Raw genomic sequence first — 17720 nt, 5'->3', positions numbered from 1 at the left:
GACATTTGAAAGGCAATTTAAAATAAATAAAGAATAGTGAACAACAGGCTGAATAAGTGTACGTTATATGACACATAAATAGAACGTGCCTGGTATGTTAACGTAACATATTATGTTAAGAGTCATTCAAATAACTATAACATATAGAACATGCTATACGTTTACCAAACAATCTGTCACTCCTAATCGCTAAATCCGATGAAATCTTATACGTCTAGTCTCTTACGTGAATAAGCTAAATAATATTATTTGATATTTTACGGTAATGTGTTAATAATTTCATACATAAGTCGCTCCTGAGTATAAGTCGCACCCCCGGCCAAACTATGAAAAAAACTGTGACTTATAGTCCGAAAAATACGGTAACAAGTCCACAGCAAAGCCGAATTACTTACATAAGATGGGTAAGTGCAAGTTCTACGATTATAGCTCCAGAACGATCAATTCAAAGCATGCTTGAAGCCGGTGGATGGATACGTATGAAGTGTTTAGGACCCGATTGTGGAGCCATTGAGGAGGGATGCGTTTGTAACCATTGCGGTGAAGGGAATGGAATGATAATGTAAAAGTCAAAGATCCAGCATAAGTCTGTGTCAAAAGCTGCTGAAACGCCACAAACACTTGCACAACTATACAAAGATCAACTTAACTTCCCAAACTGTGTGTTATGTGAGTAAAGTGGCGCCAATTGTCGAAGGAGATCAATATGAGATGTTTTCTAGTGAAATCATACTATTACAAGCACACACTAATTTCTCCGTGGTAGAAGTGTACTCAGCAGTTAAACTATAAAAAACATAATTCTCAAATACTATTTCTATTATTTATTGCAATATTTTCAGGTCAGCTTCTCATGCCTAATTATTTCTCCAAGTTTATACAGCAACTGACATTAAAAGCTATAAAGGTTGTCTGTTTAGTGTTTACACTTAGTTTATGGTGGTGAGGAAAGCAAGGGAGATTTGTGAATGTTGTCATGATCAAATAAAAAATAGTCTGTTTATTAGCAATATGTTTTCAAAATGTCACAAAAACAAGTAAACATTTATTTATACATGCCAGATACAAAATGAGCTGAGCAAATTTTAATGTTATCCACATTATTGACATCTAAATTCTGTTTGAGGTTTTTAGGCCATAATCGCCTTCTTTTCTTTTTAGACAATCGTTCTGTCTGCACTATGTTTTTTACAACTTTGTGCAGATACAGTAGATGTAGATGTTTTTATCTGTATGTTCAATTCTGACAGTTGCAAAAACACTTCAAAAGTTAATTATTTAGCTTTAGCAGAGATGCTAAAAGTCCCTTTCATAGACAATATATTTCCTCTACCATTGCTGATGTTCTGGTTGTTGCTACATGAAAACATTTGATATGAAGCATACTGCACCCTTTGCAAGAAAACACTTCTATGGCAAATCTGAAAAATGGCTGTTGTGATGTTTGCTAATATTATTTTTCAATTAGTTTAAAATATAATAGAATAGAATATATATTTATTGTCATTGTACATTGTACAACGAAATTGTAAGCAAAACTAATTTAGTGCAAATTCATAATAACACATAAAAACATAGATAAAAATACCAAGCACACAGCTCACATGCACAGTCATTCTTGTCTTGTGTTCAGCGACACTATTGCTCTCAGGTAAAAAGTGTTCTTAAATCTGTTTGTCAGGCATTTTATTGTTCTGTATATTCTGCCTGAGGGCAGCAGTTCAAAAGGTTTATAGAGTAAATAGAGAGTCTTCTAGTGTATTTAGTTAGTTTAAAGGGGAACTGCACTTTTTTGGAATGTTGCCTATTGTTCACAATCATAATTAATTCAGAGCTTTATTTGTCCATTCTTAACATGTACAAGACACATAAGAACTGAAATTACATTTTCGGCACAATCCCGCTAAGAGCAGACATACGTTACAGGGAGACAAGACGGGACCGCCAACGGATCAGCCACTTAGGGCGCTCCTTAAAAAGGTGGGAAAAAAGGTGACATTGGGGAAGGGGGGGAAGAGTAAAAAAAATATCAGTCTGAGGCTGGACCCTCAGGAATGGTCCAGACTGAGTCCGAGGAAAAAACCTCACATAGCATGGCACACATAAACATGGTACATGTAATCACAACAACTCGCAACAGAGTCATCCAACAGGACTTTGGAGGCCGGCAGCTGCTGTTGAGCGCTACTCAGCCCCCACAACCCCGGAGGAATTAAGCAGTGGTGAAGGCGTTGATTTGGGGAGGGGTGTGTGCGTGCATGTATGCCCAATTAACTTGGGTGAGATGTTGGAATTGTCTTTATGGGCCGAGGCCGGCCCCAAGAGTTCAAGAGTTCAAGAGTCCGACCCAGGTGCTTTTGAAAAAAAAGGGAAAGGTCAAAAGCGTCCATCTTTGAGGAGTCCTCAGGGGAGTGTTTTCAAACAGCCTGTTCCTCAAGGCCATTCGAGGGAGTCAAATCGTAGATTAAGATGTTGTTTTTTCTTCGAGCAGTCAAAACAATGACATTCCTGCTCTGTATGCTGGCTCTGACAATTCCAATTTATTCTTTCTCTAACTTCATCAAGATGGAATCTACCTTGCGATTCAAATCAGCAATCGCTCCAGTCTGTGATCCCACAGCACGACCCAATCCCTCCATTGCGTTGAACAGCCTGTTGGCCCCTTGAGTGGCTGCCATCGTCTTCCGAATTTGACGATACACCAGAGCAATGCCCAGCCCAATCAGCAAATGCCCTGCGATCACAGCTCCAAATAGGTAGATGTCTTCCACGTCCTCGATGGAAAGGACTGAGAGGCACATGATTCTCCAAGTATTCCAGGAATCTCTCACGTACCCCGCAGCAATGGTTCCATCAGGGCAGCCAGGCTCCCCCGAACCTCTTTTCCTTGTCGAAAAGACTGTGTCAATTGCGTCGAGAGTCCAGTTGATCAAATTCATTTTGATGTTTAGATTTGAGGACAGCTCAAGAAAAGAGGCTTCAAAAGTTTAGACAAAGACAAGGACACAAGAAAGCAAGCGGGAAGGAGGAGGAGCAGGGAAAAATGCGACCACCCTCACCAAGAGGCAAGACAGAACAAAAACGAAATGAAAATGAGAGACATGATGACGGATGGATTTAAAAAAATGCATTCTAAATATTAAATTCGATCAAAAGGGACGGCGTGGCGAAGTTGGTAGAGTGGCTGTGTCAGCAATCGGAGTGTTGCTGGTTACTGGGGTTCAATCCCCACCTTCTACCATCCTAGTCACGTCCGTTGTGTCCTTGGGCAAGACACTTCACCCTTGCTCCTGATGGCTGCTGGTTAGCGCCTTGCATGGCAGCTCCCGCCATCAGTGTGTGAATGTGTGTGTGAATGGGTGAATGTGGAAATACTGTCAAAGCGCTTTGAGTACCTTGAAGGTAGAAAAGCGCTATACAAGTATAACCCATTTATCATTTATTTATTTAAAAGTCCGCTTACAATGGAGACCATGGGAACCCATCAATTCTGCCTATAGAGCTCCTAAAAAAAACATCCAATAACCGTCATTAGGGTTTTATAAGCGTGATACAAGTATATATGTACCGTATTTTTTGGGCCATAGGGCGCACCGGATTAAAAGGCGCACTGCTGATGAGCGGGTCTATTCAGGTCTATCTTCATACAAAAGGCGCACCGGATTATAAGGCGCATTAAAGGGTTCAAATTATGATTAAAAAAAAATAAATCTAAAACACTATCTTGTGGTCCACAAAAACATGTGATGGTGATTCTTTGGTAAAAGTGTTGCATAGATTATGTTTTACAGACCATTTTCAGGTACCTTTCTGAGCGTCTCTTCAGGTTGCGCCGTTTTATGGGCGGTCTTATTTACGTGGCTCACCTTTGACATCGTCTTCTCCCCGTCCTCTTTGTTGTAGCGGTGTAGCGTGCAAGGACGGGTTTCGAAGCAGTGTCAAAAGATGGATCTAACTGTTTAAATGACATTCAGACTTTACTTAAATCAATAACAGAGCAGCATCTCCTCATCCGTGGCTCAATAATGCAATATCAACGCCGGAAATGTGTCCTGTGAAAAAATCGTCCGACTGGAACATTCTAATAACTAAAGTTCCGTGGGTGAATTATGTAAACCCACTACAGTTTTTAGCGCTTTGATAGCTAGTCTATTGACAGATATAAGTAAGAACTTTACGCTACTTTATATTACAAATGGCAACAGCGGAAGATGAATGCCACATAACAAGAAAGTAGAGAAAAAGCAGAAGCTTATCGACTATGATGTCGGCACGGACTACAATGGTGGACGCACGCAAATTTTCAGTACTTATGCAGATCCCAAATACAGATCAGCAGGTACCAGAAGGTAAGAAAAGTTGGTTTTGCATTATATTGCGAAACAAAACGCCAGATAATGTCTGCTAACAGGTGCCATTTTGCGGTCCTTATTATAGGCATCCGTCCGTCAGTAGTGACGATGGGTTGCGCCTGGGGGAGTTCTTCCTCCCACCATCGTAGCTGGCGCCAATCGGGTGGAACTTAAGACTGCCAGCTTCCGGGTTGTTTCCTCCCTTTAGAGGGGAAGCTGGAGTGACCTCTCCGTGGCGCATGCCTGGGCAGAAAGTATGGAGATCTTGGGTTGCCCAGTCATCAAGATCCCCCTCTCGTCCCCGACGATGTGGCCCAGAGGAAAGCAAGGCAATACATCTGGCATCGGCTTGGCTGCAGGAGCTGCCGGCAGGGGGTCAGCAATGACACCCAGCCGCCTCAGGGGGTCAGCAATGACACCTAGCCGCCTCAGGGGCTCCACTCCTGATTTTCTGTCTGGGTTTACTCCCATAGCCTTTCCTTCTCCCAAAGGTACCACAAGGCAGCGGGTGGGGGGCAGGGGGGATGACGACTATTTGACCCATAGGTGGGGCAGTGGTTGGCGGATGCCAGGGTATGCCCACACACCGGTGGGCCTGCACACCTCGCCTCTGGGGCCCATTGCTGCTCCGAGATCCCCTACAGTTTAGCCTGAGGCCGCAAGGTCTCAGTTACCGTGTGTGGCCGCGAAGAGGCACTGTAGGAGTCTTGGTGGTGGAGAGGCTGTGTACCGGCAAGAGGAGGCTTATGCGCTCGGCTCCTCTTTTCACCCCCCGTAAGGAGGGCTAGCCGGTGGCAGTAGCTGAAAGCAGACAGTAGCAGGTAGAAGAAGCATGCAACATGCAAAATGCAACATGCGCTAACTACAAGCACTTCTACGCAGTGCTACTGCACTGACGCATCACACACACCCTGTTTTACAAACACACACACTCGGTCCTTATACACGTACCATAATAATACTTGTATGTTTAATGCACCGAAAATCCATCAAGCGGTGCGGCTTCATAGCTTACCGAAGTCGTACTAAAAACATTTTGACAGATTTTTGAGCGCCGTGTGTAATGTTCTATATTATCAATGGAACATCTAAAGTTTTGGTGTTGTTTACTGGCGTATCTCTTATGTGTGACTGCCATCTACCGGTCACACTTATCATTATACCATGTACCAAATATAATAGCTTCGAGGTCGGTAAGCACAATCAGAGTTATACCTTACATTAGGCGCACCGGGTTATAAGGCGCACTGTCCATTTTTGAGAAAATGAAAGTATTTTTAAGTACGCCTTAATGTCGGAAAAATACGGTAATGTAATAACGGGCACATTTAAAATAACATTTAATATTTACTTATTTTGATCATTTTAAGCATATACGGCGCATTAATTAAAAAAACGCATCACAATGTTTGCTTTTTTTTCATCACTGATATCTGCTCATTGCAGATTTTCTGAGACCAAAAAAAACATAATAAAACATCACTTACTGTGCAACGTCAGCTGTCATTAGAATGCGGACTGCTGGGATGTTCATATATTCCCATTTAGGTGAAGAATGTCTCATTATCCTCGCGAAAAAACAGCATGGGTGGTCCGGGGGGTAACGAATGCTTTTATGTGTCGTTCTCGTGTTCTCATGTCCAGGTGAGATGCATGATTTAGGATCTACAATAAAGGGAACAAGGAAGCAAGGAAACAGCAGACCACTTGATGATGTAAACATAGGCACACACAGAAGTGACTACATCGCCACTATAAATAGTTTGTCTGTCTTAGCGCTTATGATAAAAATATCACTAATACTTGGTTAATATTCAAGTCACAAAATGTAAATGGAGTATTGTTGGCGCTTTTTGAATGGTTATTTTATGGGCTGAATAGTGGAGCTCTCATTGGCTCCGCTGTAAGCGGACTTTTATTTACGTTTATTTAATATTTAGAATGCATTACAAAAAAAATCCATCCGTTGTCATGTCTTTCATAATGATTGTGAGCGATAGGCAACATTTTCAAAAAGTGCAGTTCACTTTTAAGTATTTTGTTTTCCAATGGAAAGAGCAGTTAATTAATTCATATACTTCCAATTTATTCTGGCCCTCTTATTTTCCTTTATGTATTTGTCCTTTTTTTTTTAGATGGATATATGGTATTTAAAAAGTCCTAAATTTGACTTGTTGAAACCTGCAGAGACCCTGTAAAGGTGTTATTAATGAAGATTTGTTTTTGTTTTTTTTCAGTATGGGTCGCAGCAGCGAAGAGGAAGGGCGTGGAGAGGCTGAAGACGGTGGTGAGATGGGCGATCCAGACCCCACCTTGCCATGCACTGAGGATGTCATACTGAAGACTGAGCAAGTGACAAAGAACATTCAGGAGCTTCTCAGGGCGGCTCAGGAGTTCAAGCATGACAGGTGAGCGAGACACTAAAATCCTACCACCACTGTTTCATCTAACTTTCCTGGGAGTCGTCAGCAGTAGAGTCAATGGTGTAACGGTTCAGTCAGCTGACTTCATAACTAGTACTACAGAAAATGTCATAGGGCAGTGTGAATTTAAAAACATTTTTTTTTTGTGTTCCAGTTTTACAGTTTCTTCCAACTGCAGTGTTATGAATTACACACAAAATAACTGATTGACGAGAAAACTTCGCAACTGAAATAAAATTAGATCTATTTATAAGGTCGAGCTACATAGTTTTGCACTAAGGCTGGGATTCTTTTTCCTTAACACAGGATGCATTTGTGTGGATACTTGTTTGTAGGTCAAGTTTACAGGGCTCGATCATAACTACCCTGTGGGTCAACAGAATGATGGCAGATATCAGTGCCAGTGCCATGCATTTGTTATCTTGGCCTTCAATGGGGACCTAACGACCTTATTACCTATTTGCACCACCTCTATCATGTCGCAATTCTACAAACCATCAATGATATACAGAAATGCAATATAAAAAGGTGTGGCATTACAGAGAGAAAGGCTTTTCAACTATTACAGATCAATAGCATTATTACTAAAGCGAGAAACCCAGTTAATCCTTTATTTGCTAACAAACCGTGTCTGATACACTTAAACATTTACGACATTTCTGCGAGTTACTTCAAGAAATACGGAAGCTGTCTGTAAATTTGCCGCTTGTTCATATGTAACAATATTTTATTATAACATAACATAATAGATATATAATACTCATCAGAGATGCTGATTATTTATAATTATATATATATATATATATATAATCTATTCTCATTTACAGATCACTATTGATCGAACAATTTTGCTTTGCTTTAATCAACCAATTATGAATGCTGATCTACAGCTTCATATTCTTTACTGCTCACAAGTGTTACCATATCTGAGTTATTGTGTAGAAATGTGGGGAAACAACTACAAACGTGCATTTCATTCACTAACTGTGTTACAAAAAAGATCAATTGGAATAATACATAATGTTGAATATAGAGAACAAACAAACCTTTTATTTATTGAATCACAAATATTGAAATTCAACGAATTGGTGCATTTGCAAACAGCTAAAATTATGTACAAAACAAACTATAACCTGCTACCCAAGAATGTACAACAAATCTTCTCAACAAAAGAGGAGAAATATAACCTTAGATGAAAATCAAATTTAAAACATTTGTATGCTCGTACAACACTTAAAACCTTTAGCATATCAGTATGTTGAATTAAATTATGGAATGGATTAAGCAAATAAATCAAACAAAGCACCAATATGATTCAGTTTAAGAGACTGTTCAAACAAGTGTTCACAAAGTACACAGAACAATAATTATGATGAACATCTTGAAACCTTTCTTTTTTTTCTTTTGAGATAAAAAATATTTATGTATTTAATAATTGTTTACTTACTATGGTATATTATTTATTTATTCACTGTTCTGTTACAGAGAACAAGGAAATGGGATAAAATTGCTATGGTATGAAAAGGGGTAGGATTAAATAAGATCAGTTTCTTCCTACTACTTTTCGGACATGCTGTAATGAAACAACTGGAAATATGTGATGCATTACATTGTATCGTATGCATGTTCGAAACTGAACTGAACTGAACATTAGTACATTACTACAGTACTACGTTAGTACTCAAACTACATTATTGTAGTACTACATGAGTACATTAGTACATAATACAGTATTACATTACTAAAGTACTACATTAGTACGTAAAGTACATTACTGCAGTACTACAGTAGTACATTAGTACATAAAATACAGCACTACATTAGTACATAAACTACATTACTACTGTACAATACAACATAAATTACATTAGTACATTACTACAGTACTACATTAGTACATAAACTACATTTAGTACATTACTACAGTACTCCACTATTACTTTAGTACATAAACTACATTACCACAGTGCTACATTAGTAAATAAGCTACAGTACTACGTTACTATAGCACTACACTAGTACATAAATTACATTACTACAGTACTACATAAACTACATTCGTTCAGTACTACATTAGTACATAAACTACCTTACTGCGTTAGTACATAAACTACAGTAATACAATACTACGGTACTACATTGTTATATAAACTACATTAGTGCATAAATTACATTAGCACATAAACTAAAGTACTACATAAACTACATTAGTACATAAACTACAGTACTCCATTAATGCATAAACTACGTCATACTTCTTATTGGTCAAAAACAGGCTCCTTGCTAATATTGTGCCGATTCTAAAGGTCCTGGACAGATTATACTGGCATGGCAACACATTGGAGCTGAAACCTGGTTGGAAGAAAAAAAATCAAATATACACATAGAAGTACTAAGTAGTGCAGCCAAAAGATATGCTACAAAATGAAAGTAACTAACTGTTGGGAATGAATTAACACAATTTCATTGCACAAATACTACAATGTATGTTGTGTATGTAGGTCAGTGTTTCAGATAGTGAAATACCTTGCTGTGTTACTTTAATGGTGAATTAGAGGCTGACGTAGACTATGACACCCCCTAAAAAGAAAAAGAGAGCCTCTACAAAACTCGTAACTCTGTATTAAATATATGATGCATATTGGGAAAAGAGAACAAATGTGCCATTTACTAGATAGGATTGGCTGCTTTTACTAGTGCGTTGATTCTTTTATTTTTTCCAGGGACTTTGCGACAGTTTAGTACATTTTTTATATGTTTTTGTGAGACATCCATGTTGCTTTAATTGTGTATGCTTATAAACATTACACTAATTCCCCTCAGCTTTGTACCTTGTTCTGAGAAGATCCACTCTGCTGTCACTGAGATGGCCTCACTCTTCCCCAAAGTAAGTCCACTTTTCATTTTGTCTTTCTTCCTTAAGCCGGACATACACTTTCAAATCAGCTGTTTAGCTTTTGCTCCAAATTTTAATCCGTGTCAGTTGCCAAAGTTGTACAGATGGTAACAGAGAGCCACTGGCCTCTTCTAAATGTTTTCAGTGTTTCAAATTTGGTCGGCTGAGACAATTGTCATGCAAAGTTGAGGTTACGTTATGACTTTTTTTTTACTGTGCTGAGTCTATTTCTTTAGGTTTTTGTGACAGATCACGCCACACAATTACGAGAAGCTGTCTTTTAATCTGTTCGTAATCCTAGATGGGGCTCCCCCAACCAGCTGCTTTCTGACACTAGTAAGAATAAATAAGTACAGTGATACCTCGGTTATTGTCAGTAATGTGTTCCTAAATGTCAGATGCAAATGTCGTACCAAAAACAAAAGCTATTTTTTCCATAAGAAGTAATGTAGATATATTTGATTAGTTTGCTAAGCCAAAAAATATTGACACCTACAGGACTCAAGTGGAACAGCAACAACCCTTATAACTGTAAACCAGGGATGTCCAAAGTGCAGCCCTAGGATTATTTGCGATCCTCAGCACATTTTAAAATACTATTACAAAAAAAAACATAAAAGGTTGACTGAAAGAGCAAACGGGTGTAATGTAACAAGAAAATTTTGCAATATTAACACTAATAACACAAAGCTGCCATGCAGGTGTTTTTTTACTTTTAAACTGTCATTGCTCAAAAAAAATAAAAACTTATAATCAACAGATCTAAAGTTAATCTAGAAATTTAAGCGTTGAAAGTAAAAATACTACATGATGATATACAACTTTTCCTTTTGAATCCCCAAGATCCACTGATGTATGTTTTAGACTGTCATTGCTCAAAAAATAATAATGTATCAAAAGCAATGTTGTTATGAATTATTTACCTATTTAAGGCTCTAATTACCTCAAACAAAATATTACATTTTAAAAAATGTTTCGGGGAAAATATTGCATTTTTTGCCTTAAGAAAACAGGGTTTTAGGTGGGTGGCATAAAACATAAAAAATGGCAATGGATAGATCTGAAGTTGATCTACCGTAATTTCCGGACTATAAGCCGCTACTTTTTCCCCTCGTTCTGGTCCCTGCGGCTTATACAAGGGTGCGGCTTATTTACGGCCTGTTCTTCTCCGACACCGACGAAGAGGATTTCGGTGGTTTTAGTACGCAGGAGGAAGACGATGACACAATGATTAAAGACTGACTTTTCATATACCGGTAGGCTGGTTATTTTGATAACGTACAGGCGAGCACTTTGTATTACTTTGCACCGTTGTATTATTTGTACTCTGCACGAATGCTGTTCGCCATGTCAAAGATGTGAAAGTTTGATTGAATGATTGACAGATTTATTGTTAATAAATGGGACGCTTTGCGCTCCCAAACAGTCATCTCTGTCCCGACAATCCCCTCCGTGGTAGCAGGAACCCCTATATACTACGCTAATTACACATCAAAACCCTGCGGCTTATAGTCGGGTGCGGCTTATATATGGAGCAATCTGTATTTTCCCCTAAATTTAGCTGGTGCGGCTTATAGTCAGGTGCGGCTTATAGTCCGGAAATTACGGTATATTTAAGTGTTGAAGAAAAAAAAAAGGGACTTATTTTTAAGGTCCCCGTGACCTTTAACATTCACCAAAATTGCGGGGAGCCCTAAGAGTTACAATATACAGTGCAACCTGAAAGTATTAACTGCGCTTTACTTTTTTGTTTTTTATCAGCCTTATTTCAAAATGGAAAACATGAATTTTTATCCTCAAAATTCTGCTGACAATACCTCATAATGACAATGTGAAAACGTTTTTTTTTTTTTTTTATAATATATGTATATATATATATAAATGTTTGCAAATATATTTATTTTTTTAAATCACAGTGGCCTAGTGGTTAGAGTGTCCGCCCTGAGATCGGTAGGTTGTGAGTTCAAACCCCGGCCGAGTCATACCAAAGACTATAAAAAAATGGGACCCATTACCTCCCTGCTTGGCACTCAGCATCAAGGGTTGGAATTGGGGGTTAAATCACCAAAAATGATTCCCGGGCGCGCCACCGCTGCTGCCCACTGCTCCCCTCACCTCCCAGGGGGGGAACAAGGGGATGGGTCAAATGCAGAGGACACATTTCACCACACCTAGTGTGTGTGACAATCATTGGTACTTTAACTTTAACTTAATGTACTTCACAGCCTTTGCTTAATATTTTGTTGATGCACCTTTGGCAGCAATTACAGCCTCAGGTCTTTTTGAATACGATGCCACAAGCTTGGCACACCTATCTTCACCCATTCCCTCTTTGCAGCGCCTCTCAAGCTCCATCAGGTTGGATGAAAAGCGTTGGTTTTCGTCCAGGATGTCTCTGTACATTACTGCAGTCATCTTAGTCTAGTCAGGGAGGTGACCAAGAACCCAATGGTCACTCTGTCAGAGCTACAGCATTCCTCTGTGGAGAGAGGAGAACCTTCCAGAAAGACAACCATCTCTGCAAAACTCCACCAATCAGGCCTGTACGGTAGTGTGGCCAGACGAAAGCCAATTCTTCGTAAAAAGTGTGCCAAAATTCTCAGGTCTGATGAGACAAAGATTGAACTCTTTGGCTTGAATGCCAGGCATCATGTTTGGAGGTAACCAGGCACCGCTCATCACCAAGCCAATACCGTCTATTCCTTGAAGCATGGTGGTGGCAGCATCATGCAGTGGGGATGCTTTTCAGTGGCAGGAACTGGGAGACTAATCAGGATAGAGGGAAAGATAAATGCAGCTATGTACAGAGACATCCTGGATGAAAACCAACGCTTCCCATCCAATCTGATGGCGCTTGAGAGGGGCTGCAAAGAGTAGTGGGTGAAACTGCCCACAGATAGGTGTGCCAAGATTGTGGCATCATATTCAAAAGGAATCGAGGCTGTAATTGCTGCCAAATGTGCATCAACAAAGTATTGAGCAAATAAAGTTAAAGTACCAATGATTGTCACACACACACTAGATGTGGCGAAATTATTCTCTGCATTTGACCCATCACCCTTGATCACCCCCTGGGAGGTGAGGGAAGCAGTGAGCAGCAGCGGTGGCCACGCCTGGGAATCATTTTTGGTGATTTGCTGTGAATACTTCTGTACATGTTTTTTTTTTGTTTGTTTGTTTTTTGATTTTTAATACATTTGTAAAATTGAAAAAAATGGTTGTGACATTGTCATTATGGGGTACTGTTTGTAGAGTTTTGAGGACAAAATTAATTCATTCCATTTTGGATTAAGGCTGTAACATAACGAAATGTGGAAAAAGTGAAGCACTGCACTGCAAAAAGTCAGTGTTCAAAAACAAGAAAAAAAATTAGGGGTATTTTATTTGAACTACCGGAAAGCAAAATTATCTGCCAATAGAACAAGAAAATGTGGCTTGTCAAGACTTTCCAAAACAAGTAAAATCAGCTAACCTCAATGAACCCCAAAATACCTTAAAATAAGTATATTCTCACTAATAACAACTGTACTACTATATGAGTACCGTATTTTTCGGAGTATAAATCGCTCCAGAGTATAAGTCGCACCGGCCGAAAATGCATAATAAAGAAGGAAAAAAAACATTTTTAAGTCGCACTGGAGTATAAGTCGCATTTTTTGGGGAAATGTATTTGATAAAACCCAACACCAATAATAGACATTTGAAAGGCAATTTAAAATAAATAAAGAATAGTGAACAGCAGGCTGAATAAGTGTACGTTATATGACGCATAAATAACCAACTGAGAACGTGCCTGGTATGTTAACGTAACATATTATGGTAAGAGTCATTCAAATAACTATAACATATAGAACATGCTATACGTTTACCAAACAATCTGTCACTCCTAAACGCTAAATCCCATGAAATCTTATACGTCTAGTCTCTTACGTGAATGAGCTAAATAATATTATTTGATATATTACGGTAATGTGTTAATAATTTCACACATAAGTCGCTCCTGAGTATAAGTCGCACCTCCGGCCAAACTATGAAAAAAACTGCGACTTATAGTCCGAAAAATACGGTACATATTTTCTATTGTTTCATTGAAAATAAAACAGCAAAGTCCATTTGGCTGTCATCTGTTTTAATTATGAGACACAATTGTGTCAAAGTCATGATTTTTTTTTTTCATGCTTGAAATAAGAAACTTTAAAAAAGTAGTTTTATACTTGTAAGTGTTGATGACACAGCTTTGCAACAGTTGATATTCTAGTTTCAAGCATGTTTTACTCGATATAGGTCATAAAATCTCAGCAACAAGCTGTAATATCTTACTGAGATAATTTAGGACCAAAACACTTAAAACAAGTAAAAGACTAACATAAAATCTGCTTAGTGAGAAGAATTATCTTATCAGACAGAAAATAAGCAAATATCACCCTTATTTGAGATATTTAATCTTACTTAGATTTCAGTTTTTGCAGTGAGTATATTGTATTGGTTTTGAAAAAATCAAAAGGCCCCCCCGCCTGCTTTTATTATTCAGTGTGCGGCCCTTAGTGGAAAAGTTTTGACAGGCTTACTGTAACTAAGCACTTCAGTTGTTAGTTTTGATTTACTCGTTCAGCGTGAGCTGGTGTTTAAAAGCGACACTTGCACGGTGTATGTCCGATTTCATTCGCTCTATCTTCAGCTTTTTCACCTCCATCGCTCTCTTTCGAGTGGTTTAAAGCTCAGATTTGTCCTCATGTCTCTGCAGCGCCCAGCCCTGGATGCGGTGCACTGCTCGCTCCGCCTGTTGGCCTCCAGCGCCTCGCGGTTACAAGTGGAGTGTCGTAAGGCGGCGCCCACGGAGCCCGGCGCTCCTGCGGTGGACTACCAGCTCCTCACCCAGCAGGTCATCCAGTGCGCCTACGACATCGCCAAGGCCGCCAAGCAACTGGTCACCATCACCACTCGCGAGAAGAAACAGTGACGGCGGAAAACGCGCGGCAGCAAAACGCTGAGGAAAGAGCGAAGACGGCACGGGACAGGTCAGGAGAGGTTTGGACGTGATGGCCCCACAGGGGGGGAGTGGGAAGGGAGCGATGACGGTTTATGTGAGGAAAGAATAGTCAGGACTATGCATGGGAAGAAAGCGTTGACGACGAAATGAGCACAGAAGGAGCCAAAGTGGGAACTATAAGCTGCAGAATCAGATGTGTAAGATAAACGGCTTTACAAGAAAAGACGGTGGTGGTGGGGATGCCACCTTATTTATTCTCTCCCGTCGCTCATCGTCCCCCTCGCCCCTCAGCCTGCTCAACTGGACCAACAAACGAAGAACAACAACTGTGACAGCCCATCTTTATCTCTCTTTTTTCGGGTAGGTGGATCCGTGTGGACGAGGGTCTCGCCAATCCACCGTCCAATCTCTGGTTTGCTTTTGCGGCCTGTTGTTGGAGGTCCACAGCATGTTCTGTCTGGCATGCCCCCCCCACCCTCCCCTTGAAAATGCAGATTTGGGATGGTTCTGCATATCTGCAAACTTATGAAAACACTTAACACTGGAATAATTGTGATTTATCGTTCTTGTTTATCATGTTTTTGTAATATTTTACTGACTTATCTTGATTTAATTCTGTATGTTTGTTATTGTCTCACTTTTAATTCTCATTTAGTGGCACAGGGAGAGAGCGTTTACGGGGATTTAAGTTAACAAAAAAAAAATAACCTGTGAACAATCCTGAGCATTTCTTAAGCCTTTCTTTTAAGTTATACACTCAAATAGCCGAGGGGTTTATCAGGTGCCAAAAAAGACCAAAAACCCTCTGATCGTGTTCATAATTTTAAATGAAAGCTCAAGTGTTTCCGAATGTTTTTATGTTTTTAGTTTTAAAACTTTGCCTCATTTAACCGAGCCAGTGGAATCATCTCAGAATTAGCCGTGGCAGCAACCAGGAACACAAGGAGATACACTTTTTAATTGTATTTGTTTAATTTAGAATTTGATTTCCTCTCAGCGTCCACATCTTTAGACAGCCTGCCGAGCAATGTCACGTTTTTTATTTTATTTTTTCATTTGAGCAAATTCTGTGTCATGGCCTGCTGATTTTGGCCCTCATGTTACATCATGGTTGCGTAGAAAGACACTTGGACAAAGCTGGTTGAATTGTGCCAAAGATGGAACCTTCTTGTTTAAACTCCCCCGCAGGTTTCTCATCCTGAAGACATCATAAGATAGACCTCCCTGTCTTTAAAAAAAAAAGAAAAAAATATTCAACCTTGCAAAATATCCCAAGCACTTTGAAGAGATGGACCATCTTCAGCACTTCTTCGACCATTTCAGTTGTCAGTTTTCTTTTTTTCGGTCACATGCCTTCGTAGGGGAGGGCAGATTGTTCGCTCGTTCAAAACAAAACCTTAAAAAAAAAACTTGCAATGTATCATTGCTTGATATTGAATGCCTTTGCACATGATCATCTCCTTTTTGACTGGCTACAACAGAAATACTTCCAACTCTCATCAAGTTTTAGACTAGAGCCATATATATATCTAAGTATATGAACATATATTTTCATGCTATATTTTATATTAAGCTACAGGTCAGGGTTGTGTACGTGTGTGAGATATTTATGTGTATTTGTTTGCCCAAGTGGGCTGTGAGCTCTATTCACCAAGCATCCAGTTCAGTCAGGCCTTTAGAGTGCCGTTAGTTGCACTATTTTTTTAAATCTTTTTCTCCAAATACCAGCGGGATAAAGTAGCATTTTTCAACAGTGTAGTTGTAGTGTACTAGACTCTCCTAAAGGCCGTAGTTCAAGTGCATTAGGCACTGGATGCGAGGGCGTAATAGAAACAGGTCTGAAGCTCGCTTGGGCTCAGCATTACAGTCATCTCGGGATTGTGGGGGGGCTCCAATACTGCACACGGCCCCTCTCTATCCGTGTTTAGCGGACCCCAAGTAGGGTGTCCCTTGTGTGAATGTTTATTAACCGCTTCAGTCGCATCATGCCCAACATATTTTTAATTTTTTAAACTTTATTCCTCCATCTGCACACATTTTGCAGAGTCAAACACTAATGTTCATCAGCTGGACCAAGCCTTTTCGTTGACTCGACCCCCTTTCTCAACCACTGGCGGTGCACTGTGGCCTGTTGCGTTGCTGTCTTTACGGTTCTCCCACAGCCCCGGCTTTTTGGGAGATGGGTGACGGGAGAGTTTACCAGAAAACACTAAAAAAAAAAAAAAGCCAACAACTGTACAAAGTAGAGAAGACAATGACTTCAAAAGGTCAGTTGTAATGGAAACGCATAAGCTGTACATTTGTAATAAAATAATAAAACAAGATAATTGTCAGTGGTTTGGTTAGTTTTCTTTTCACAAAAGTGCCTTTACTATTTATTTACTATCTATGGATTTTTATTTCTATTACAACACACGGCTTTTATGCTCAAATGATAAAATTATACTTGTATTTATTAACTTGACACACCTGGCGGACACCAGCTCTTTAAATGCTTTGTACGTGATTTATTAAGACAGGTGTCCAAAGTGCGACCGAAGGGGCCATTTTTGGTCTGCAGCTAGTTTTATTGTTCTTAAAATTAAATGAATTAATTTCTAATGAGGGATATTAGATATAACATTAACAACTATTTGCTTTGTCAGCTATAACACAAAAGGTATAATAAAAGAAAACTGCCTAAGAACATATTTTACTGTTTATTTACTATCTATTGATTTGTATTTCTATTACAACACACGGCTTTTATACTCAAATGATAAAATTATACTTTTATTTATTAACTTGACACACCTGGCGGAAACCAGCTCTTTAAATGCTTTGTACGTGATTTATTAAGACAGGAATCCAAAGTGCGACCGAGGGGGCCATTTTTGGTCTGCAGCTAGTTTTCTTGTTCTTAAAATTAAAAGAATTAATTTATAATGAGGGATATTAGATATAACATTAACAACTATTTGCTTTGTCAGCTATAACACAAAAGGTATAATAAAAATTTTTTTTTTTTTTTTTTTAAAGTTAAGCATATACTGATGTCCTTTGTTTATCACTGTTAATAA

At 39.2% G+C, this 17720-nt stretch overlaps 1 protein-coding gene across 2 annotated transcripts in view; it reads left to right on the top strand.

Moving 5' to 3' along the window:
* Window positions 1-16978, top strand: part of git1 (G protein-coupled receptor kinase interacting ArfGAP 1) — a 55104-nt gene extending 38126 nt beyond the window's left edge. For both annotated transcript variants that reach the window (XM_062068063.1, XM_062068064.1), the window contains 3 exons: window positions 6590-6760; window positions 9599-9662; window positions 14416-16978. In XM_062068063.1, the coding sequence (XP_061924047.1) occupies window positions 6590-6760; window positions 9599-9662; window positions 14416-14631 (451 nt within the window). In that variant the 3' untranslated portion in view covers window positions 14632-16978. The remainder of the gene's footprint in view (window positions 1-6589; window positions 6761-9598; window positions 9663-14415) is intronic.
* The last annotated feature ends 742 nt before the right edge of the window (window positions 16979-17720 follow it).

The sequence above is a fragment of the Entelurus aequoreus genome, linkage group LG13 (genome assembly GCF_033978785.1).
Source record: "Entelurus aequoreus isolate RoL-2023_Sb linkage group LG13, RoL_Eaeq_v1.1, whole genome shotgun sequence".
NCBI classification, from domain to species: domain Eukaryota; kingdom Metazoa; phylum Chordata; class Actinopteri; order Syngnathiformes; family Syngnathidae; genus Entelurus; species Entelurus aequoreus.
The sequence above is the reverse complement of the archived record's forward strand: the minus strand, read 5'-3'. Positions and strand labels throughout refer to the sequence as shown.